The following is a 26106-nucleotide window of genomic DNA, read 5'->3' on the forward strand; positions in this document are numbered from 1 at the left end:
CTGAGCAGGACAGAAGTCAGGCTGGAGGGATTCGAGGTGAGGACTGGCGTGTGGCCGTAGCACTCTCCTTCATCCGGTCCCTTGCAATTTTTAATGCCCATCTCCCTTCGGAGAATTGCATTTTGTATTCTGCCGTCTTCTGCCAAATGCGAGCTGACAGACTGCCGCTCCATGAATGCTCAGCTTCTGCTGAGAGCCAGGGAGCTGCTATTTGAAGACAATTAGTCGCTGTGGCTTTGGTGAATAGTCTGTTATATACGATCTGACAGATCGCTCTGCGTATTATTATTTTAAATGATACAGTGCAGGGCTCTGCAGGAGAATAAATTGAAACTTCCCACGTCAGTCCCTCAGGGCAAACACCATTTCAGACTGAAGGTGATGTCATGAACATGCTTGTGTTTTTTATACTAGCCATGGGGAACACAGAATAATCATAGGCTGTTTTTAGGTTGTATTGTCAGCATGTGGCCTTTTGCCAAGGAGAACCAGTTTGGGTTCCACTTACTGCTTTTGGAGCAAACTAAACCAAAAATTGCAGGATGAATCAAGACCTGTAATACAATGCGGCTGATCCTGTGGAACAGTGTTTTTCAGTTATAGCTGGATTTGAAGAATGCTGCAAACCCTGACATTAACTTTTTGCTTAATGGAAAGTGGTTGGGGATAGGGATTTAGGCCTTTATTTTTGTGTCTGTTTTATACTACTGAATAATTGTTCCTTTTTGTGCCGAACGGTGCAGTGGAACAGTATGTTTGCCTTTGAGGTCTCAGGGCTACAAGCTACAAACCTAGCTCAGGTCACACAAAGGAGGTTGGAGTTTGTCGCCAGACGTCCCGATGACCCCGTTCGCCCGTAATCGCTCTCCGTCGTTAAGGCCTGGTAAATCTTTGGCGGGTTTACGCCCCCTTGACTGATAACGGGTTCAGCTAGAAATGTCTGGAGAAGCAGTTTGTTGGAGGCAGGATTCCCCGTGTAGCGTGAAATGCTATAAAGTGAGGATAAAGGCAGGTCAGAGGAGCCCAGTGGGGAGCCCAGGACTGTGCTGTAGGTGACTTAAAGAGGTGGAAGAGACAATGACAGCAGGGAGTACTTCAGCCTCCTTTGAAACCAGGACAAAAAGTCTCCCTTCTCTGATGATTGACTTGCCTCATGCTATCAACTAAGAAGTCTCACAGCTCATGTTAAATATATTTGTATTTGTTTAAAATGTTAAATGTATTTATCTAGCTTTACTTTTTAATTTTTTTCTTCTACTTTTGTTGCAGCAGCCTGAAGAGGAGCAGTCAGTGTGTGATGTCACCAGCTCCAGTTCCTCTGCCGATGACACCATGTCCTTGGAAAGAAACTCATCCCTGGGCAGCGACACTTCGCTTCCCTTCCCACCGACGCTGAACTTCATCAGGCCCAAGGACAGGTACAGTTTGGATGGAAGCTGCATTAACATGGTGGCTGCGGAGGGAAGAGAGGGTGAACCCGCTGGCTCAGGAGAGACGGAAGAAGAGCTGGATAGTATAACAGATGTGCCTGCGCATTCCTCCGTCTTAAGAAACTCCATGCGACCGCTGTCACCTTTCCGTCGGCATAGCTGGGGGCCAGGGAAGAATGCCACCAATGAAGCAGAAATAAATCAGAGGAGGTGAGTGAAGAACTGCTTTGGATTACTTTGCACCCGCTCATGCATATTCATGTAAGCTTTGGATTTGGCATGATAAAAAAAGAAAAGTAAGGATGTCTCTCTCTCTTTTTTCACTCAGTAGAGTGAAAAAAAAATCTCGTAACATACCTTTTTTATAATAAAATTTCAGGATGAAAGTACTTAATACCTACAGTACACTTCAGCTTTCCAGAGAACAGAAAGAATGACTCAAAGCTTATTAAAGTGAATGGAAATGCCTTGCAACAGATCTTCCATTTGAATTATCACCACCCCTTTCTATATGAAGTGTTTTGTTAAAGGAATTATTGGAGTGTTAAATCTCATTGACTACAAAGTAAACACAGCTGCTGTTGCTCTGACTTGTATTAAGAGATAGTACGGGCTGCAGGGTATTGAACAGAGGTGCAGAGGCTTCTAATGCGGGGTAGTGGTGAGGTGGATAGTTCCCATCTGATTTTTGATGAATTTTCAGGGAGTCAGTTTCACCTCAGTCTCTTGTAGATGGTACCACCTAAAACATATTTCCAGCGTTCCTGGAGGTGCCCGGGAATATTGTCCGTTTTCCCTTTTGTTCCTTCAGAACATGCAATAGGGCAGGTCCTAACAGCAGAGTGGCAGTGAGCTGTTTGTGCCAACTGTCAGTGAGAAGAAACGGTGTCCTGTTCTAGAGCTGCTCGTCTCTTTATCTCAACTGGGGGGAAAAATGAAATAAAAGAAGATACACACCGAAAAAATAACCTGAGCAAGGCCCCGCAAACCTGTGTGTTGGGTTCCCCAACCCCTGCCATGCCCCGTGCACACGGGTGCAGTTCAGCTTTTGAGCTGCCCTGAGATAGATAGATAGGTTTTGTTGGAGGCAGCTGGGGTCAAACCGTTCGCAGTCTGAAGGCAGCGGAGGTTTGGTCATTGCTTTTAACGTTTTTGGCTTGTAGAGCAGGCGTGGCCAGCTGTTTTTAGAGGGTCCAGATGACATGGCCCTCCTTGGGAGATCCCGGCTGGTGGGGGCTGCGAGTTGAGGCCCAGCATCGCTCTCCGGTGCCGGTCCGCGGGGAGGGCCGAGAGCTGCAGCCTTGCTGGGTCACAGCTCTGGTTTTAAGCTAAACTGAACCTTGGGTGATGCCGTTAAGCCCAGCCACAGACAGCGGGTTCCTGGTAAATTGTTACTGGGCAGTCAGGATGATCCAGGCATCTCCTTTTTGAAATGGAGGCACATTGCTTTCCTTAACACGTCAGAAGCTGTGTGCCTTCCTAAAGGAAGGTTATAAACCCTTCGGATTTTAAAGCCAATGCTGAAAAGCATTAAAGACCCTGCAGGTAACACAGAGTGAAAGGTGCCTTTCTATTTATTTTTATTATTATTATTATTGCTGCCACCTTCTTTGGACTTCATTCTGGGTCCCCAGGTGATATTTAAATGAATAAAGTAATACCTATCTTGTAAAGCTACAGCAGAGTCAACATCAGATATATAAGCTGGTTTATGATACGACGAGTCCATAAGCTCATAAACTCATTTAGAAAGATTTATTTTTAAGTATAGGACCTGTTATGTAAGGATTTCTGAGAGTAATAAACTGCATAGCTAGCAATTACTGCTAATGCTTAACAGATGGAGTTAAGTTCTTCTGCATCAGAGTTTGGAGGCTATTCATGATATGGGAAAATACGTCTATTGTACATGTAAGATAATTTGAGTAAAGGAACAGTAATTATTCTCATATGTTTTCAGATACAGCTGCCACTTCATAAGGCTAGCTGTCATGTAGGTTAATTAGAAAAGAAAATCTGAGTGGGTCTTTGCTGCTGTTTTGTCCCTGGGTTTTTTCATGCTTTTGATACAAAGAAATTTGGATTATTTATTATTTTTCTTTATTCTCCTCGTACATGGCTGTTGTGATGTTGACGATTGTGTTGCTTAGTGGACAAGAACAAATACCTAGGGAGTGAAGCCCATGCCAGTGACTCTCAAACAGACCAGTTAAATTTGGAGTGTTTGTTTGTGCATTTGTTTCATTCGTGTCCCCTTTTCCATTTAAAGGGGAAAAGCCTTTACTATAACTTGACTTGTGAACACCTTGTAAGTGAAGTCACATGAAGTGCAAGCCTTATCTAAGGTCTGTACTGCTGGTGGGCTGGACCTGCCCCTGGCACTTCTCTGGCCCTTCAGCAAGCAGTTCAGCTTGCTAAATTAACAGAGAACCAGCTTAACCAAAAAAGGTGCAATTGCCACCAGAACCAACCCAAGGCCAGGGGCAGGATTGCACAGCCAGGGTGCGGAGGGGAATGGGACTGCCTTTTACAACAGTGGCAAGCCACTAAATAAGTCGAAAAAAATGCACCTCCCATCTGAGTGGAGAACCCACAGCCTGCTCCAGCCCCCATCCAACCCCCAAAAAAGTCTTTCCACTGACTGCCGAAGCAGCTGAGTCCAGCTTCAGCTGAGCTGCTAGTTTAGGACCCGAGGAGTCCATCCAAAAAAACATCTTTTGTATGCTTTGATCTTTTCTAGTGTTATGGGTTTTCTGTTGGTAAGAGGGAGGAGCACAAAATTTTGTTCATAGAAGGTATTTTAAAAATCTAGCCACCTTAAATAAAATGTGAAAATATGTCCAGTTCTCATTCTTCACCTCTGTCCTCAGATCCATTTCATGGATAGTCCTTGTGTCTACATTTTGCTATTAAAGACATAAAGATGACTAACAAGGCTTCCACAAAAGGGATGTTCATCCTTCACTAATTCTTAGCATTCATAGTGGATGTTAAGTATCTCTCTTTTAACAACAATGCAGTGTTGTTAATGTTCATGTCTGAGGAAAGAAATGACTGCATTTTTCGCTGATGGACTAAGCACTGCAAAACTGAGGCCATTGTTAACCAGGGCTGTTAACAGCTTCTGTCAAATAGTTTGTCCCAATCTAAACTTAACACTGACTTGGGTTTTGCAGCAGCTGAGCTGCAAAACTGTCAGTACCTGTTCTGCCTTTTTTCTGTTCAAAAAAAAAAAAAAAGAAAGAAAGAAAGGAAGAAAACTGCATGAGAGAGATTCATTTCTTGCTTTAGTTCTTCATTTTATATTTTCTTCAGTATTTCCATACTCTCTGTTATTTGTGTGTTGGGATAATAATTCTTTAGCTGCCATTTGTTCGTTTTATTCCATTCGATTTGCTGACCACTGTCCATGATTCATTTTCAGTTCAATGCGAGTTCTGGGGGATGGTATAAAGAAGCCTCCCATTCATAGGAGAAGGTACAAAGCCAACTAACTTGACTAACTGTTTTACGTTTGAATGTCTACTAACTCCATACCGTCACGTTAGTTAATGTGAGGCTAGTCACTGCCTCTCAAAGCATTTGTTTTACTGGGTTGTGCATCCAGCTTGGCTGCTTTCCCTCTTTAGTCTGACATGGGCCAATTTTTATGACTTGTAGAGCACATGCTAAAGCCATTTCCTCCAGGACAGTGTGCTGGTAATTTTGAGAAATCCTGAACATCGTTTTCTTGGGCTTTTCCACGTGTAAGATTTGAAGTTGTATTAAAATCACTGTTTACCTGCAAGCATATGCTTAACTTTTATTTAAAGCACATCAGAGACCAGTGCCAAGCCTTGCAGGATGGGCATCTGAAGGAATGCATGAGAAACAATCTCAAAGTTAGAGAATACTGTGGCGATCTACAGCTGGTGATGGCTCTAATTTTGCTTTTTTGCTGTTTTTTAAAACCATCTTCCTAAAAAAATAGAGAATAAGTATTTTTGCTTCCATATGTTTTTTTGTTTTCTGCCATATGGCAGACTTTCAGTTCCTCATCTTTCATGCAGATGCATATTTTCATACATGTAACATTTGAGCTATCTATTAACATATGAAATAGGACACTAATTTTTGACTTAGCAGCCATGTGGGTTGTCCACTCTTATACATTTAAGTTTAACCTCTCTTCTTCAGTGGTTTAACTTCTGCTGATCTCCTGTAGCCTGTTACCTGTGCTCCCATGGCAGGTTATCAGAGGATTTCTTTTCCCTTGAAATGGATGGGGTTACCTGAAGTGTTGGTCTGGGTTACCTAGATGCATGTGTAAACAAACTTCCGTATCTTCACATATGGAAAAAATGTTACCGTGGCCATACTATGCCTCAGCATAAATGAAGCCATATGAGCAGTGCTGTACAATTCAGAAGAGGGCTCTTAAAAAAAGAAAAAAAGAGGAAAGACACAACAAAGAACATGTTTTTTGACTTCTATGAAGCCACTTCATTTGCATCACCCTGCTCTGTAGGAAGCAGCGCAGTGCTTCTCTTCTCAACTCATGCAAATGAGCATCTTTTTGCTATTTTTATGTTAATACTCACTCAGTTCCTGCAGAGGAGCCTTGAGTTAAGCCTGAGACACTGAACTTACACGTACCGTCAAGAAAGTATGTCTCAAATAGGCAATGTCAAATACTTAGTAATTTCTGAAAGTTTGTGATAGTTCTTTCATAAGCATTCCCTCTTCCTCTGTTCTGGCCTCCCAACCATTTTGATATCATCCTCCCTAACACTAGTTGCAGAGTGACAGCCTGAAACTAATTCCAGCAATTTATGTTCTCATAATACTCTCAGGCTGTTGTATATATATAATAGCTCTCTCCACCCACCCCACCCCCCAAGTCGTTTTCTTTAAAGGGCTTTTGCTTGCTATACAATGATCTCTGCTCAGTTTTTATGGTGTTGCCAATAGCTTGTGGGTGGCTCACCAGCAGGATCATAATTCTGTAAGTCTCTATTTTTTCATAGCTCTTGCCAAGAGGTCTTTATCCCTCTCTGAGATCTTCCACCGCTTCCAGGCTTCCTCCTGCATGTGTGCCCTCTTTCTTTCTCCCTCCATCTCTCCCTCCCTCCTCTCTTCTGCCTTCCTTCCCTGCCATTTTAGCATTTTAGATGGTCACTGTCAAGTGGCAAGAGTCAGGAATAGATGCATCTTTCTAAATGCACTATATAGGGTAAATGTTATGTCACTTCTTTAACAAGGAAAATTCTCTTTCCTTCCATTCATAAGCAAACACAAGAATTACTGACTCTTGCAAACAAATCGGTCAAAGGAAATGAGTGTAAGAACAGCTCCAGTGGCTGAGACCAAAGGTCCACCTAGCCCACCATTCTAGTGGCCATAAGTAGATGACCAGGGAGCGTAAGCCTGAGGAAGCATGTGTGATACCTCCTCGTGATCCCTTCTCAGTCTTCACCTACTTTCTGCTTGGGGGCTTTCCTGGCCCGCCAGGGACTGAACACACCACTGGGAGTGCAGGCTGAGGAGATGTATAATGCAGATAGGTTTATTGTGGCCATGAAGACTTGGTTCTTTTATGACCTCAAGAAAGTATTTAATCCCCTTCCCTCACTAATGCTTCCCTCTACCATCATGGTTTAGTGTGAGCATGATTAGGCCCTTGAAGTGTTTGCATATTATGGGAAGGTGTGCCTTCATAAAGCATCTTCATGCCAATGTGCTGAGAGCTGTTGGTGAAGAGTACCTCAAGCTTTGGTGTGCAAAGTTACAGGTACTTTAGATGTGTCCTCACCCAGTTAACATCCTTGATAAAACAGGTAGCAATTTTCTGAACTCTCATCCTCAAACCCTTCCTGAATTCTTCCCATGTTGTACTGTTGTGGAAATGATACAAGGCCATAGCAAAAGACAGATGCAGTCAGTGGCTTTAAGCCTTCCTTTGTGCCATCTGAGCTTTCTGGCACTTGTAGATCCTGGCAGCCCTTTTTTAGAGGCTCCTGGCCTGGAGCAAAGTGCACTCTGGCCATGCTCTCTCCTTGCGTGGATCACATGCCAGAGGCTGGGAGAAGGACTTGGGAAGTACTGCTTGGGCCAGTCTGTGCTGATGCAAAATTCCCTTCAGACAACATACGTTTCCTGGATAGCTTTTGAAGTATGTAGGGGTCCTATATACACTGTAGCTGACAAGAAGAACTGGTGGTTGGGCCATAATTGCACAGAGGAGAAATAACAAAAAGCAGTACTTAAAATGACAACCAAAAATATTTGCATGCTGTATTTACATCTCCTGTGTCTTTCATGATGTAACTTGGGATGCTTTTGGGGTATGCTGAAAGTTTTTCTAGTCAAAATACTATTTCAAGGACTCTGATTTGAATTAATCACAAGTTAATAGTGGGACAAGCCTGTTCTTTTTTTTCCCCCAGCCTCTTTCACTGATTTTCTGTGAAACATTAAGAATGTGACTCTCCTTTCTTGTTCTTTCCAAGATTTTTTTGAGGTTATTAATACTTGTATGGAGGGGACTTACATGTTTAAATGTTTGTAAGGGATTCTTTTTCTGATTTTTGGATGAGAGATGCCAGGAAAATACTAATTATTACTAACAGAGTAGCTATGTGATTCCTAATGCAAACTTGGCTTTGGTGTGTTTGGTATTGTTTTCCTTCAAAACATCCCTCCCCACGAGGAGCAGCCTGTCCAGTGTGGTGTTTACCCACTGGTGGGATCAGTCTGAGGGAAGCGTGAGCTGTCTTACCACCCACCCGTTCGATGGTAACTGAGGACCTCTTCATTTGAGGGAGTCTCGTGTGTTCTGACAGCCAAAAATATATATTACCTATTGCATTATTTTGTGGGGGGGAGGTTTTCCTAAAGATATGCATGAGTGAGAGTCTTTCAACATTCCCCTGTTCCATAACAATCCAATAATCACAGCCCTTTTCCTTTCTTTGCCTCTTTTGGTGTTCCTAGTTTGAGCTGGTGTCCCTCTGGCGTACAGTTCATTGCCATGGGTCCTGACTTTAATTGTAGAAGGTATGGTATAAATAAATGTGCAGCAGCAGCAAAGGAGCACTGCAAAAACTGTATTGTCGGCTTTTCACATGCAGGCTTTTTCTCTGCTGCTCTGGCTGAAACGCGCACGTATGTGTTTGCTTCGTCTGCTTTTTCGGCGATAAGGCTCAATAATGGATCTTCTAAAAATGGGTGCAGGTGGAGGTGGTGGCTGCTTTTCATTGGCCTTGAGCGTTAAAGAAGCTGCACTGTTGGGTTTGAGTTGCTGTTTTCCTTGATGATTTTAAGGTGCATATTGCAGCAGCGATAATCAGAACAATAATTGTGAGAGAAAAATAATGAAAGTTAATGTGATTCAGCGCTGCTTTGTTCTGGACAGATCTTATAAAGGATTTAAGTTCATACAGACTTGCTCTTTGTAAATTGAAAGCTCTAGTTTCTTCTTCAAAGAGGCTAATCATGTAAAACCTTCTGTGAAAAACCAATCTGATAGCCGCAGATGAAAATTTCCCAGACATTTAAAATACGCATCGTCTGTAAAAAGTCTTAGTGTTGGGATTAATGCTTACAGGTCAGATCTTTACCTGATAATGTGTATTAACATAACTGCAGGCCTGTCCCAGATTTTATAGCTTCTGTTTTCCTCTGGCAGTTCTTGCTGGTTGTGGGTAGAGCTTTTCAACTCTTTCTGAAGACTAGATATTTAGAAAGAAGGCAATCTGCACTTGAAGATACGGAATTAATTAGAATTTGGTCTATATGCCCTAACTAATGATTATAGACCAGTACTAAAACTGATGGCTATTTGATGGGCTACATAATATTATTTGCAGTTTTGAGCTGAATTATTTGTGTCACAACAAGCTGCATGATTTTTTCTGTAATGTCATGGTTATCGTCTTGAGATAGAAGGAAAAAATGTTCCTCTGTCCTAGATAATCTGTAGGAAGGGGACTAATTTCGCTATGCAGGTATATATTCTGTACAGTGCCTGCTACTGATGCACGTTGTTGAGTCAAAATCTTCCTAAAACAGATTAAACTGTAATTGCCCAAACCAGTCCTTTTTGTTATTAACTAACATGTAAAAGCCTTTACGATAAAATAAATCTTCTTACTCAAGATTTATTGCAGTTTTTGCTTTGAAGATATATATTTATCAGCCACTTAATACTTCCAATGAAACGTAGAACATCAGTAACTACTATGCAAGTCTACTTGAATTTAAAGCACCTCTGGTTGTGTAAACAATCTCTACAATTTAGAGTGTTTTTCCCCTTTAATTTGTTTGAATGTTAGCTGTTTGGCTACTCAAATGTCATAATTAGTCTGAAGCTGAGATACACTTGCCAATTATTCAGGGTAGGCCATGCTTCAAACTAGCTAGACTTTCTGCACATAAGATCAAACCATACTGACATAGGTGTGCTGGTATACCTGGAGGTGAATCTAAAGCTTGCACGTAAACCCCAAATTAGACTTGCAATGAGTTTATCAGTGCTTGGCCACAATGATGAGGAGGGTCAGAAGCAGAAGGTCAGGGCAAGAGAAGATCAGGTGGAATTAATCACATGTGAAATGTCGTTTTAGAGTGTATTAGCATTATTTTCTGTAGAGATTACTTCTCTGTCAACAGCGGCTGTCTCTACAGAGGTTGGCCAAACCTTTCATACCTACCAGTTCTGCAAGCAAAAGTTTTATATTTTGTTTAGTTTTGAGTGATCTTATGTGGCTCCACTGGACAGACCTAGCTTCTTAAGCAAATGATACTAGGACTAATTGGCTGATGGAGACAACATTTATTGAATTAGGGAAAAAAAAGGGAAAAAGCAATCAGCTTTGGCAGAAAGAAGGGCATTATCAGCGCTGAAGCTTGGTGCAGTGACAAGTGCTGAACAGACTCCGAGGATGTGTCTGCAAAGAAGAATATTGCATTCAGCACAGGGCGAATTTCATGGCTGCTGGGAGCTGTAGTTTTCAAGTACAGGCAGCACTGGGCTATGCAAGTAGTTCAATTTGGGTGGCTTTATTCCAAGGGGAACCTAGTAAAGCTAACAAAAAAGAATAGGTAGAAATACCAGCATCTTTAAAAGAGTGATTCTAGATTTTCCTCTGCACCACTTAAGCAAGGGAAAAAGATAGGGAAAAGTCCATTGACCCAGGAGTTTGAATGGTTATTCCCAAGCAACTGTTGTGTCTCAGTAGAGACACAAAGGTGCTGCTATTTGTTGAAGAAAATGTAAAGATATATCCCTCCACTGTCACCTGCACTTGGTCATTGAGAAGTAACATACTGAGGAGTAACCTAAGTGTTTCCCTGTATGGTTCAGTCAGTGATTGCATTCTGTTGTACAGCTGAAGGCCCTATGTGATGAAAGACAGCAGACTGTGAGAATTAGTCGGGATCTAACCTCCTTGGTTTTTCTTCAGTTACAGCCTAGAAGGCCTCACTGGAGACCCTGGTGAGAACAAGAAGCCCTCAGCAAGCTTGGAGGCTTCTTCTCTGAGCTCCAAGGACCTCCGACGAAGTCCTCTGGCCAATGATGAATGCGGGTCCCTGGTCTCGCTCACTGAAGAACTGGAGCAGGGGGAAATCGGAGACTATGATCACCGGGTAAAGCTGTCCAGCTATTACTAGGTTTTTAGAAAAGTCTAAGTCAAAGTCATGGAAGTTTTTTTCCCAAGTGACTGACTGCAAGGGCTGCCTCCCAGCATATGTGATATTACTTAAGTCTTCATCTTTAACACAAAGGTTTTTCACTTTGTTCAGATTTGCTGCCTGATTGTGGAAACATAGTTGATGGGCTAAGTCTTACAGTGGAGAATAAATAACTTCTCAGTTTTCTTCTACTGATTGCCTGAAAATTATGGAAAAGTTACTTAACTTTCTAGCATGCATATAGTGATACCGTCAGTAAAGGTGTTATAAGGCTTCAGCAACTAATACTTATGCAGCCTTTTGCAGATCTGAAATACATACAAGTACCAAGCAGCAAGTTATCTGTTAACATTTTCAGGTTTATTTTCATATTGGAGGAGAAAATAAAGATAATTTTGCTTGCATAGGCGTAACTAAACCCAGAAGACATGTTGTTATAAGCAGCAGTCAAGCAAAAGATTAATAGTGTATTAAGCAAATTTAGTGTGATCTCTTTGGAGCAGAAGTTTATGACAAGCATTCAGGACAGATGGACCTAAATGTTCTTAGAATCTCTATTGTTGTTGTTTTTATTGTTTTTTATTAAAGAAACAATTGTAGTGTTAAATGTTTGAAATGCCCTGGATTTCTGAGCTTGATGGTTCGGCAGTAATGTTTTCTGGGTACGTACCAGAATCATTAGCCAGCTATTCTATTTACCTAGCAGAGTCACAGCCATCCATCAAGGCAGTAAACGGGCTGTACAAGATCTGACCAGTAAGAGCTGGTATGTCATGACACTTACATCATCTCATGCTTTGAGGGATGACGTTTTGGGGAGCACACTGTTGAGCATCCCAATTTTTACCGTGTTGAACCTCTTGTCTAGGTATAATGAGAAGATGGAATCACAATAATGATTTCAGGCCATCAGGCAATTAATAACACATTTTATGGTAGCCTGCAAGAGAAGGAAACAGTCAGTGCCCATCTCTAGCTGTTCCATAATTAGTTGTTTTTCACTTAAAAGACAAAACAGAATGTTGCCTTTCACCTGTACAACTCTGCTTCTATTTTTTGTGGTCCTTGCCTGTCTTACCTATTACCTTATACTCGGAAAAATGCTCTTGATTGTTTACATTTTCTGTTGTTTGACTTTCAGTGTGAATTTCAGTCAGCACGAGGCCTGACCCGTCATCTGTAATGAGTTTGAAGCTGTTGTGCTTGACACGTTTGCTCAGTGTGGTTATTTTATGTTCTGCAGATGCATCAAAGATCACAGCCGCAAGGATTTCATTTCTGTGCTTCTGCTGTTTCTTCTCCACTGACCAAATCGATGTCTCTGATGTCAATTAGTAAACCCGTGCTGGACAGTGAGTAAACGTGATTTTCTATTACCCTTATCCATTCCATATACTGTATTATTAAGCATCTCTTGCTACCTTCCCAAGGCAGACTTGCTGGTACCTGCTCTTTCTTTCCTATATTATGTGAAATATTGATGCTTTGCTATTGCATGGAACTGTGGGTAGATAGGCAGACCTTACTCAGTTTAGATCCTTATTTCCTTTTTCCCAGCCTATCCCTGGTGTTATTAGTTCTGTTGTTTCTTTTTTCTCCCCTTAATTAGACCGGTATCAAAACTATGATTTATTGAGTTTGTTGCAGAAAAACTATATTTGAATTTCACATTCTTTCAGAATTTCTTCCTCTTATACTGAGATAAATTCCGCTTGAATTCTCATTTTCCTACTTCTGGATTTTTGAAAGTTGAGCTATAGAAACTTGGGAATTCATGTCTTGTTCTCATTGAGGGAGCTTGTTGCCCTTTCTTTAATTCAAAATAAATGTTTTGGGGCAGGCGAGCGTAATTTATTGAATCACATTTCTGAAGAAAATAGCAAACAATGATTAGGTGAAATTTTTCAATTTACTTTAGCTTAATTGAAGCAACAACAAGCATTTAATTTTGCAACATCACTGAATTGATTCTTTCAGCTGAAAGAGTCATTCAGAATGCTGCAGCTGGATGTGCTTAGGAAAGACCATGTTACACATGTTTTCATTTTCTTAATTATCAGCCGGAAAATGGATTTACTTTTTAGATCACATCTTGTCAGTCAGTGATGGTCTCTGATCTTTTCCTCTTTATTAACATGCCGCTTTCTTGCAGGTATGTAATGCGCATCTTTGGGCTGTTGCATGCAGTTACGAGTGCAGGGCAGCACCACATGGTCTTGGGCTCACAGTTGTCTGTACGCTGTGATTAGCACTATTCCTCATCCCCACAGATGAAAATACTGGCTTCTTTTATTTATTTATTTATTTATTTTCCTTGTGGTCTGTAGACCAAGCATCTCTAAGTGGAGTTAGCAGATGGGCAAAGGGTTTATTCAGTGGTTGTACGTTGTTTTCGGTGAGTTTTGTCATGCAGATTCAATCTGGTATTGTGCTTCTGTAATTAATGCCAAAAATGTTAACTTTAATGGAAGCATCAGTTGCAAATGGAGCTATATTGAAAAATCAGAAGTTCTGCAAAGCTTAAAAGGGAAAGATAATTTAAAGAAAGGCCTTTTAGTAATTTAAGAAGCTTGCTAGTAGAAGCTCGCAGAGATTGGGCTTTGTAGGAGACACTTTTAAATTCTTTGTGCTCGTTCTTCCATGATTAATAAGCATGTGGTCTAACGAATGTGTCCCCCAGCAATAGTAACCAAAACACTGGCAAACTTATCCTGTGAAAAGACCAGCATTTGCTCTGTATGATGGCACACACTCTTTCCTCCTTGTGCTGAAGGCCTTCATTATTTTTTTTAAGCAACCAATTTATTGGCATTGCTTCCAGTTGCTAACCAAACACTATAAATAACTCAGCTAACTCCCAGAAAACAGACTCTCTCGGTGGTTAAGAGAGCCTGGCAGGCTGATGCTTTCCTCCCTCTTGCTTGAGACTTTCCTTCAGGCTCACAAAGGGGGGTTACAGCAATGGAGGATTTGTGCCACCATCTTGGAACCAGATTAATTACAACTTTTAGACAATTTTTATTATCCCATCCTCCTCTTCTAGTGTCAGCCTAGCCAGGATGGTCTCTTTGCGAGAGAAGGAAAAAAGAGAAAGTATTAACTTATCTAGGAGGACTGTGGAGGAACTAGCGAGGTTCGTGTTCTGGTTTGAGATGGATGTCTGTTAGCTATGGACACTGGTGTTAAAAATGACTAATGCCTTTGTGTGCTTTCCTTTCTCAATAGCTAATTTGTGACACCTCTACAGGGTCTCACTTTTGTAGGAAGGTGGTTTCTGAAAACCTGATGCATTTGAGGTGTTTGAAGAAAGCATCCAAAAGCATTACTCACCTTGGAAATTTAGATCATGGGTTCTTTTCCCAACTTTGACACTCTCCTTACTTTGGAAACTTCAGTAAATCACTTCATTCTTCCTCCATCACTTTGAAAAAGGAATGGTGTTACCTGTTGGAGATGTGACCATTAATATATGCAAAGCAGCTTAGTGCCTTTTTCAGATCTAGGATTATATAATATAAACTCTCTTGTATCACTTGCCTTTGATGTTCAGGTTATTGCAGCAGAATACTTAAGAGTCATGCAAGAATAAATCCTTGATGTATTGGGGATAAATTCTAGGAAAACTTTAAATGTCCATGTTTCTTCATTCCACTTGCATAATTTTATGGTAGATGTTAAACAAACAAAAAAAATCCCTGATCCCCCTAAATATGTCTGAATGAAAAGGAAGCAACATGTTTTGCACAAAAGCTTCAAAAAATAAATCCAATTGAGTGAACATATGGAGAACTTTCTCCTATCTTTCCCATATATTGTCATATGTACTGAGACAGGAGCAGCTTCCAAGAACGAGTTTCTAACCCACACTTCATTTGATGGCTCCAGAAGTAGTTGTGGCCATTCACAACTGCTAATCCTTTAGCATTTCATAAAGGGAGGTCACAAGAGCTGTTGGCTGGAGCGCTCGGAAGGTTGCTTTCAGCTCTGGAATAGCAAATTTCCAGTGCAGAGCATTGTTATAAAGCCAGGAACTGCTATAAATAAAACCACTGAAATGGAAGTTGAATTGAACTGTGCTGGAGGACGTTGTTCTATTTACAGTAAAGTATTATTGTTCATCTTGACTTTTAGTCTAAATAGATACTAGACTACAGAAGAAAGAAAAGGGTGTTTCCCAGTCACGTCCTGGGACACTGGAAGAGCTCTGGCCGAAAGGCAGTCTAAACAAAACAGATGTCTGAACCTTACTAAGAATTCTTCCATTTAAATGCCTTCCACTGGTTCCATCCCTAGGATCGTTCTGCATTAGGTGATGAAGTTGGAAAAGTGTGAACACAATTTTAGTCAAACCCTTGAGGATTTTGGCGTTTATGACTAATGGCTGAAGGAAAATTTCAGGAGAGTTTGCTTTGAGTTGAATATTTTGCATGAATATTCCTCAGCTAATACTTTTGTGTTCTGAATTCAGCTTTGTGGTAAGATATCAGCAGTACAAAAGCTTCTCTTTGTATTGGCCAAAAGGACATGTGTTGGGTTACAGGCTGGAGGTTGCCATCTCGAGTCAAATGATGAGAAGGTTTGGGAAGTATATTCCTCAGGGATCTCCGTAATAGGTTATGTGGCTTGCCCATATCAAATATGTGCTCTAGGCTTTTATAATGTAATAAAAATTTAAACACATCTGCTAGAGAATCGGACAAGATAAGAAAAGCCTTGAGCCTGGAGTTACATATGCAATGAAGCTGGCATCCTCTGAAATCTGCATGTTCTGCATTCTTTGTTGCTTTTGCCTTTTCTGAAGCCGGCTGCTTTGCAGACATTTCTTTTGCTTGGTTTTAGTTTGCTTTGGCTGCTCTCCTCTCCTTTCTATTATTAAATGCATTTTCAAGCATGCTCTAATGTCTGCTGTTAACCCACTTCTCAGCCCCGGGACGGACTCGACCATCCAGACGAATCTCCTTCTCCTTCAGCATCTCTCCGCTCATTCCTAAGTCTAAAACTCTCTTTTCTATTGGCTCTTCTTCCAGTGATGAGGAGGAGGAGTTGGATAGTAAGTAATCATTTTCTGTGCCTTGCAGCCAGTATGGGTGAAAGCAAGGGGAAATCGGTGTTTCTGCTTTAAACCTTGCAGTTTTACCTTGCACACATTAAACTAACTGCCCTGTTGCATGATGTCTAACAGCATTATCTTAGTCCTGTATGTGAATGCTAACTAAGGGCAGAATAAAAGGATTATAATCCAAAAATTTTTGTACATCAGCCTCATATCTCATCTGGTTAGTTCTGGTGTCTATCCATTTGGTGAATGCTATCATCTGCTGTTGTAATTGGTGATATTGTCATTACCTTTTTATTACAAGCAAAATAATTGTCTCGAGATTACTGTGATACATGGAGTTAAGAGAAGATAGAGATCCTTGTCCTCCATATGCAAGAGACATTGCTTGGTGGGAGCAGGAAAAGAAGAGGGATGCCCTGATTTTAAAGTCTGAGAATCTTGATTACAGCTTCGCAGTTACCCTGTTGAGTAAAAACCATACAGTGGAGCCAAACACCTTAAATCTTCAAGGTGTACAATAGCTAGGTCTGGACAATATAATCAGAATAATTTTGTCATACAGTAAAGTGTTATATGGTGGCTTTTTTTCCTGTTTTTTCTAGCAAACTCCATTGCTAGCAGAAAGCCAAGTAGAGCACAAGCTTGAATTAAAATCATTTACCTTCCTCCTTTTTTTTTTAAATAGGCACATAAAAGATATTGACCATGCTTCCTATTTCTTAACTATATTTTATTAGACTGTTGAAATAAATCAGAAAAGATGATTTTCCTATCTATAGCGAAAATTCAGAATGGCTGTATTGGTTCAAATAAAAGATTTGCAAGGAATCCTATCCCATATCAGTATGAGAGATGTTCCTTTTCAGTCCTACAGGTTTTGGTAGCTTCCCTAACTGGAAAAAAACTCCACACCATCCACTCTGCATACCTGTTGTAGGTATCTAAATACTTCTCCTTTCCATCCCTTTCTTGATTGTGCATTTACTCCTTGCTACAAGAAAGTCTTCTGCTCTTTTTGGGTCTCTTGTGACCTACTTTGATATTTAAGCTCCTTTATTTTATCCTGTAACCATCCCACCACGTGGCAAATCCTAATAGTCAGTTCAGGGTGTAACAACTTTTTCGGATGTTTCTGTTAGGCAGTTTTTATCTTCTTTTCCTCAACAGTGCTGCTGTTACTGATAAGCATTTAGTGATATCTGATATTGTCTCAAGCAAAAATGTTGCCTTCTTTACATGTGTTGTATGCCCTCATATTTGAGGGTACTGTGGGGACTTTATATAAGGTTGGTTTAGCCACAGCTACTCATAAGATGCTTTGACAATGGATGTTTTTCATGTAGTAATCCTAGACCTTATTTTTTTTCCATGTCTTCAGGGTTCATTTCTCATAAGAGAGTGGATGTATTTGCCTTGAGATTAAGCTTGTATTTCAAATATCTTTCCTCAACGTCTCCATGACCCGGCTTCTTCTCTAGAGTATGGAGGATTAGTTACAGTTTGCTTGATATCATCGGGTATTTAAGATGCAGATTTCAGATGGCCTGACAAGCCTGGCTGTGCATTTTAGAAAATGGTAGATGGTTACTAGCAAGCCTCTGGATTTCTTGGCTCCCAAAAGTTTAATTACCACCAGAACTAGGGAGCTGCAAGATGTTTTTTTATTTGCAATCTGCTAGTCCTACTACTTCTTTTTTCATAAAGAACCTTGATGAATTATTTCAAGTCTAGCTACCATATGAAATAATTTTGGTGGGTAATACTCAAATGATGTTCAAATAAGTACACCAAAATTTGGCTGCTAACCCAGATTCATTGGACATACATAGCAGGCCTGGATTTCTTACAGAATTAACTTTTTTTGTGGGCTGTGAAATCTGGCCATGGATCAATTTTCGTATTTCAATTTTGGTCCTGGTAATGAAACATAGAAATTAAGGATATAAGCCTTCATTGCCCCCTCCTACCCAAAAAAATCCAGAAGGTGAGAAAATACCTTCTTTTCTATGCTCATCTTAATGGGTTTTGTAGCTTGTAGCAGCATGTTGGTCATATAGTGTTATATTGTAACCTAAAATTCAAAACCATAAAAAGGCTTTCACCTTGATTAATGTCTGTATCTGTTTTGTCTGTCAGTGTCAAGAGTCTCCCATTTCTGCGATAAAGCACTATCACAGTAAAAGATAAATAGTACATAGTCGAAGTCCCCATGCAATGTACTTTCTCAAGGTGCTGAAAAACAGTCACGAACAACAAATTATTATTATTCTTGATTCAGTGTTCTTTTGTTTGTCTCACGTTAGCTGCGAAGCACCAAAAAGATTTGTGAAATACTTAAATCCAGCTGAATTGAGTAATCTATTAAAAAAGGAAAGACTAAGGAGGTTTAACCTAAGTTAAAGCAAGCTAGAGCTGATACGTGAACTGGAATCGCTGGAGTGTTAACCAGGGACAGAAGCTGGGAATCTTTAACTTACTTCTGTGGCCTTTGTATGTACTTAGGTGGTAGACTATATATATAAAAAAAACAGCATAAATATAAATTGAATAGATTTCATTTGATATATGTTACGGTATTACTAACTGATGTATTTGGGATAGATTGTTAATTAGATGAAAGATTTAGCAAGGAGCACATTAATAGAGATCTCTGAACAGGGATTAGGGAATGAGGTATGCCGGTAATTTAGTTTTTTTAATATGAAGAATTGATATTTCTACCTCAGGCTGTGCTGGGACTTGAATCAGCACGTAAGAAAATGTGTATTTTAGAGTAATAAGGCATAATATTGTATAGAGTTTTTCTTAATGCACTTACTACTTTTGGACAGAGGACTGCCTTTTCCTCTGATGTCAAGTGGCTTTTTGCATTCGCCCTTAGCTTTAACGTTTTAACAGAACTCGAAGCCAAAGTACTGTTTTTCTTGCAATACATATGCAGAAGCCTGAGAAAGTGATCGGTCGTGCTGCTACTTGTGCTTCAGGTATGATTGCAAATAATGCTTGCAGTGAGGGTTTTTTGGAGTCCTGGCAAATGCGCTTACTCCAGAGAGAATCTTCTCTCGTCTGGATCATTTCTTCTTGATTTTTCAGTGTTCTTTGATGGTTCTGGGAAATGGTGTCAGCTACCTACTCTGCTCCAAATGCATTATGCAAGCAGGTTTCTTGTGCTGTAAAGGGAAATTGTATCGTTGGCAGGGCTTCAGCTGCATGTAGAAAGTCAGACTTTCCTCAAGCACAGTTTTGTGTGACTAAGCTCGAAGTCTGTAACATTTTGTGGAAAATGGAATAAGGCTCCCCTTGTTTCTCTTACTCTTTATGAAGTGCTTCAGGATTTTGATGGGAAAATGAACTATAATTTTATCAAGCAAAAATGTTTTATACATGAAACCCAGATATGTTGTACAATAGATTCTTTCTATTGGTGTATAAATAAAAGTATTGTGGCAGAATGACTCTCATTTATACCTATTGTCATTAAATTGGCAGTTCTGAATCATATACCCTGGTTTACTAGCAAAGATAACAGATTCACATCCTCTGCTTAGCAGCTGATGAGTGATACAAATACTAAGCAGTCTTTCACCTCAGTGTCTAATTTGAAATCACCTAAGGATGTGGGGAACAGTCTTTATCCTGAGCACATGATATCTATTCTAAACACTCACTTCTGATAAACAATTTCCCTTCTTCTTTAACTGTCCAAGTATACAAACTATGTTTTTAAAACCAGTGAGCTAAGATTGCAAGCTAACATTTCACCTCCTGTCTCTCCATCTTTTCCAGCTACGCGACCATTCACTGGCCCCACCAGCTCCTCAGTTCACAGGTACAGTATGCTGGCGATACCCTGTCTTTCCTATTGAAACTCCTGCACTGTGCCCAGATTTTGAAGACCAAAAGCGTTCCTCACTCCAGTGGCCTTCCCTTGCATTCGCAAGTGTCGAGACTTGCAGATATCTGCCCCGTATGTCTAAAAGCTAAAGAATATTTTATATCGTAGAATATGAAAGATTGTCTGTTCAGAGCCTTATCTCTAACAGTGAATAATTCTTAAGGCTTTGTGCTTATTCACAGATAATAAAATTTCAGATTATCTATTATTAAACTATGTTAGTTTTATCCTTTATAGGGTAAGAAGTAGTTGTTACTTCCTTTGGTTAATTCTGTCTAAATTTTTATAATGAAGGCAAAAATGATCATGTTTTTGTACGTTACTTTTCATCCTTGCAAGCTGTAGCAAGGAGATAGTCTTCGTGACGAGTGGTGGCTTTAAAAGCTTTTCCCTGCCTGTGGAGGAAGGACATTTGTGGCACCAAAGGACCTGGGTGTCTGGCATTTGCCTTACTTTCTTGTGTCAGTTCTGATAGTTTCAGCTTTGTTTCTTGGCTAGGATGCTCTTGATCTGTGTTCAGTGCTGTTTCATTCGTCTGTCTGTCATTTTGCTTTTGGTTTGTATTGTATTTTGTGTTGAAGGACTGGGTCCTTCTCTTTAATGAGAGTACTTTCCTCTGTCGTTTCTTATTCTTCCATAGCAGCTGAGGAGATCATAAACTTGTACATGTAGAGAATGAGACAGAAAGGATCTGATGTCCCTAAAATGCCTGTACTAATACAAATAATCAGTGCTTTTTTATGTTTTTATATGTTTTATATGTTTATACTGTTGGTATATTCGTCTCTCGGAGACTCTACAGACAGTGTGGTTTCTGTTAAAGATTCTGCCTTTTTACAGAGTTCTCTATATATCTTTTTCTGGAAAGACATCTCTCTTTAAAAGGTATATGCATGCCTATCCCCTTCGTTCTGCTCCAAGTATGAAATATAATGGCCACTAATGATTAAATGCTGGGACTGATGGTACGTGTGCAATTGTGCTAGGCTGGCTGTCTAAATAGGAAGATGTTGACAGCAAGTTAGTAGTTATTTGGCCATTGGAGCAGCAGAGGGTGCTATGACATGGTTTGAGAATGAAGATTACTTAAAAACAGATAAAGGATATCTTGAAAAATGTGACGAATGGCTTGATTGGCGTTTTGTCTTTACTTTGCCATCTTTGATATAATGCCAGAAAGAAACACATGAGTCTATTGGATAATAAAAATGCATTCGTCCTTTAAAAAAGCATCAATCCACTTAATAGTTGCTTTGGGAGAAAAAACAAACCAACCTCTCTCTTTTTGGTTTTAGCACATCTGAAGAGAGCACCAGTGTCCCCTCTAGCAAAGGTGGAACAAAAGTCAGTCGCACCTTCAGCTACCTCAGGAATAAAATGTCCAGCAGCAAGAAGAGCAAAGTAAGTGATACTTGTAATTTATGTAGCCACGTTGTTGGTACTTTTCTCCGTACAAAGATTACTTACCAGGCTCAGAAGTGTCTGCAGCAGTCCTCCTGCAAGTCTCCAAGCAGTTGCAGCAACTGTACTCCCAATTCCCGTGGCTTCCTGTAGCACGTGCGCATCCTCAGTACGCAGCCTAAAGAGCGGCTGAGACAAGAAGTAGAAATGTTCCTCTGTCACCTTGGGATGAAGCAAGGTGAATTTGTAAAAGATTTAAAAAAAAAAAAAAAAAAAAAAAAAAAAAAAAAAAGAGAGAGAGAGAGATACTCCTAGGTATTTATAAACTGTCAAACTTTTTTGGCTGTGCTATCATGGATTGGGAGAGTTACAGAGGCAAAAACACCGATGGTTGTGGCAGGAATCACATAGGACCCTAAGTCTCTGCATTACAGCAGTCCTCTGCCATCAGCAAATAATTGTGAAATTCATTGCCGAAGTGTTTTGTCTCTGTCTTGTGTCTGTTTTTTACAGAAGCTTGCCACGTACTACGTGAGCTATTCAGAAAATACCTAGAGGTAGCACAGATCAGTTCTAGATGTCGGTGTGTTTCCATAGGGTGGTATTTATGTTTTCGTCCCACTTTCTTTTTTTTTCTTTCCTTCCTTCCTTTCTTCCTTTTGTAGAGGGAAGATTGTCTGTAAGGTAATAGGTGATAGCAGCATGGGAAATTTTAGCACCCCAAAATTGGAATGCATCAGATGTGAGGTTTCCTGGGCAATGTTTTTGCCTGTCCGCAGAACCATGCTTCCCTCGTTATAGAGAGTGGATTGTGCTTTGGGATGAGTTATGGTTTTGCAGTGATTGATGGGCCTAATTATTACAGAACTGGAGGAGTATAATAAAATGAGGACAAGAGCTATAAGGAAGGATTAGATGTGAAGGATGTATTGTGTTTCTCTTTTATTTTTACCTTTCGCACAAGGTTCCTGTGCACTGCTGGAGAAATTGCTTGGACCATGACCTTTAGAGATGGCCAATATTTATATTATGCCCTTTTTTTGGAAGCGGTCCTTGACGCTGGAGGATTTCATTTGCTGAAGTGTTAAGCACTGATCAGCACAGCTGAATTTCCAGGGAACAGCACCGATTACAGAAATTGTTACGTTATTGCTAAACACTTTGAAAAAAAACAAGCATTTCTTGCCTTAGATTGACCCTTCAAAATTAATCTATTTTAGGGAATTTTTGTTTAGTTGGATTTTTTACTTGAATCTCACTTCTGTTTACCATGTTTAAAGGACAGGACGTAAATGCCACCTTACCTCACAGCATACCGTGTGTATTATATAGTTAACGGATGTGTGGATACTCTGCTGGTTCATGCTATTGGAAAGCCCCTGAGAAATGTAATTACATGTTCTGAGCAGAGTTTGAATAGCAAGGAGGACACAAGATATGGGGGTACAGTGACTATTGTGGCTATCACAGAATAAGCATTAGATGAAGTGAGTATGTATGGGAGCAGTCGCATTATATCTGCGCCAGCAAACTTGCTTTTAGCATTGTGTAAGCACTTGCTGTTTCAGCCTTAATGTTCCTTTAGCAAAGCTAGTTTTGTGTAATGTAATGGCACAATTACCTTTCAATACACGTTTTCTGAGAATTGCATCACCTTGCAGTGCGATCTCAGTTGTAATGAGATGAGTGGTCACAGTGCATGGTTCCTCTTTATGGATCCAGCTTCAGAGAGTGCATGCCGGAGCTATCGATGCTTCCGAGCTGCTGCTGCTGTTGCTAAGTTTTAAGATGATGCTGTTCTCTACTGTAAGGCACAATGTGCAAAAATCTGTTTATGTAGAAGCCTCTGTGCAAACCACTTGCAAGAAGCTGTCGATCATTGCGGCCAGCCTGTTAACAAGATTGGAGTTTGTTAATTGGTTCTTGCTCTTGGATGTCTAATCTCTAGAGCAAGAACTGAGCATACATAACAGATTGTGTTGGGAGGGGTAAGAAAATATGACAAACGTACGTTGAGATATTTGCTCTGCCTTTGTCTGTTACAGAGGTGCTGTCTGTTTAATTTCAGTGGTTTCATGATTGTATCTGAAACTGTTGATTAAGCCAGAGTTGCTCCAAAATCACAGCCTTGATATGCACTACAAAAATTGTAGCACACAGTAGTTTTGATGTTTTTACTAACTAGCAAAGCATAATATCATCCAAGCTAAATAGTGTATTTTTCCCCCTCTGTGAAATGCTTGTGCTACATACATTTTAGAGCTTCACCTATGCATTTAAATAATTTGACCTAAAAGTTCTTGGGAACACTGAATTCTCAGAAGCATGATGGCAGATAAAACCTGTAAGAGTTAAAAAGAAAAACAACAAACCTTGAAAGAGGAAGTTGCACAGGAAGAGTTGGTTTCTGCTTCTGTCTGGGCTGTTAGAGAGAGAGAAGTTTAAAGTCCTTTCCAGCTAAGTTTTGCTTTTCCCCAAACCTGGCTTCAGAAACGCGTAGCTTTCTGCAATTAACTGTGAAACAAAGCGTTTTACAGAATACTCCGAATGGCAGTGACTCTTTAAAAATGTAAAAAGGCATGTAAAAAAAAAAAAAAAAATGTATGTTAATAGTTAACTGTGGAGTGGGGATTACCAATACACATTTGTGTGAGTTTAGCAATGTCTGGTGGACACTTAATGTTACTCAGGGATTAGTCAGTGGATCTCTCTTCAAATCGGCAACGTGCACTGATTCACATGTATGTAAACTCTAAAATATGCTATTCCTGTCAATTGGAAAAAAAACAAACAAACTCTTTTTCTTCATTTTGGTCGAGAGCTTCAAGGAAATGATGACAGAAAATTTGCCTAGAATGAGTAATTTCTCTTTTGCGTGACTTGTGCAGTTAGTAGGCAGTTTTATACTGCCAGCAGCATTTCGGTGCATCCTACGAGGTTTAAGTGCCTGGAGGCCCTAGGAGACGGCGAGCGCTTGTCCGCCGTAGAGCAGGAGCAGCGTAAACACGTGGAACCCTCTGCCTGGGAAATCTGCTGAGGCGCCGTGTTTACCAGCGTATTGCATAGCAACCCCAAGGTATGCTAAAATTCGCTTTTTGCGTATCCCAAGCATCGCGGAGGGTTTGTTCTCCCATCCTCTCCGCCTTTGCGTTTGTGGCCTCGTATTTGCTGGCGGCTTGTAAAATATAAACGCCGTGCTCTCCCGCCTGTGTTTCTCCTGGCAGCCGAGCTAGGGTAGCGTAGGACGAGAGCAGCAGCAAGATCATCTTCGAGGAAGTCAGCCGTCCGCGGCCCGCCCTCCCTCCCTCTTTTGCTCAACTCCTCGCCGCTGCCGCGGCATCCCCCCCCTCGCCGTCGGTCCGGGCAGCCCCAGCGGCGTTCGGGGCTGTCGCCATGGGCTAGCGCGCGGGGACGCCCGTTCAGACCACCGCCGGGGCGAGGATGTCGATGAAGTGGAGTAAATTTGGCGAAGTGCCCCAAATCACAGTGAAGCTAGTGGGACTTAAGCACTGGGAGGTAAGAGCTTCACGGCTGTTTCGCGGCAGGAGCCGATGCCGCCGTGCACCGTCTGTTGTTTCAGGCCGTGAAACCAAGGGGCTGCACTGGTGCTGGCTCTTCTCACGCGTTGTTGGGAGTTTTTTCATATTCAATTCAGATGCCCGGTTAAGTGGGGCTTTAAATCATGCTGGAGCAGGAAATTGTTTTTATTTTTACATTTCTTTTTAAGAAAAGGCTCCAGGAACTATCATAGCAAAAAATATCTCATTTTGAGGCATTGCATTTCAGTGTTATCATCACTGAGATTGGCGTCCTACGAATGAAGCTTGCTGTTTGCCCGTTGAAGGTGGTGCACTGTTTCCTGTTTCTCGCTGGAGTAGTTTCGCTTTAATTACAGTGTTTTTTTCCAGTGATTTTTCTGAAGGATGAATTAGAGTTACTGGACTTTGCATTAAACATCGGTTACCTTTAAAGTATAGGACAGTAAATCTCCTTTCAGTGTTTTCAAGAGTCACAAGATCTGCCTTAAGCATAGGGTGACCTGGGCGGTCTGAGCTTCTCCAGTTTGGGCAGTGGAGCAAGCTCCAAGTGTCAGTTTGGTGACACCTGCCAGGAACTAAACTTCAGAGTTTTAATTCTTGAGTCCTTTCGGACAGGACTTGATTGAACTTGGGCAGGTCAGTGGTTGCACGCAGCTTTGTGTCAGATGGTCATGGGATCCTGGCCAAAGCTGATGGCTCAAGGAGGCATCTGGCGTGTGCCAAGGAGCAGACTCTCAGTTGCAGGTTTTCTGTTTCAGACAAGATTATTCTGCCCTGCAATCATGTTTTCACTTATTTGCAGACAAAATAGCAGTTGGGGGCAGTAAATAAAGCAGCATTTCTGTTTGTTAAGGCTTTGCAGGGAAAGACTCTGATACTGGATTTTTTCCTGGGGTTTGGTGGGAGAAGGGTGACCTTATGATGAGTTACTAATTATCTGTGTCATCAAAGGCTCGAAAGTTTCCCTCCTGGGGCCTGCAGAACTCGTTACCGCCTGTAACTGCTTCATGGCCGTTGCTCCCACAGGCTGCTCTGCCCCTCTCTGATACTTGGGCTTCTCCTGCAACAGTACTTAGCAATGGGCACATGGTGTATAATTAACAAAATGCA

At 40.9% G+C, this 26106-nt stretch overlaps 1 protein-coding gene across 13 annotated transcripts in view; it reads left to right on the forward strand.

The window, feature by feature from the left end:
- AKAP13 (A-kinase anchoring protein 13) overlaps nucleotides 1-26106 on the forward strand; it is a 233436-nt gene that overhangs the window by 176192 nt on the left and 31138 nt on the right. For 6 of the 13 annotated variants that reach the window (XM_064517208.1, XM_064517212.1, XM_064517214.1 and 3 more), the window contains 7 exons: nucleotides 1270-1640; nucleotides 4855-4908; nucleotides 8403-8465; nucleotides 10874-11057; nucleotides 12346-12454; nucleotides 19948-19990; nucleotides 21352-21457. In XM_064517208.1, coding sequence (XP_064373278.1) covers nucleotides 1270-1640; nucleotides 4855-4908; nucleotides 8403-8465; nucleotides 10874-11057; nucleotides 12346-12454; nucleotides 19948-19990; nucleotides 21352-21457 — 930 coding nt within the window. The remainder of the gene's footprint in view (nucleotides 1-1269; nucleotides 1641-4854; nucleotides 4909-8402; nucleotides 8466-10873; nucleotides 11058-12345; nucleotides 12455-19947; nucleotides 19991-21351; nucleotides 21458-26106) is intronic. The other 7 variants (XM_064517213.1, XM_064517210.1, XM_064517217.1 and 4 more) reach the window with 5 other exon arrangements.

Source organism: Dromaius novaehollandiae, chromosome 10 (assembly GCF_036370855.1).
Source record: "Dromaius novaehollandiae isolate bDroNov1 chromosome 10, bDroNov1.hap1, whole genome shotgun sequence".
Classification (NCBI taxonomy): domain Eukaryota; kingdom Metazoa; phylum Chordata; class Aves; order Casuariiformes; family Dromaiidae; genus Dromaius; species Dromaius novaehollandiae.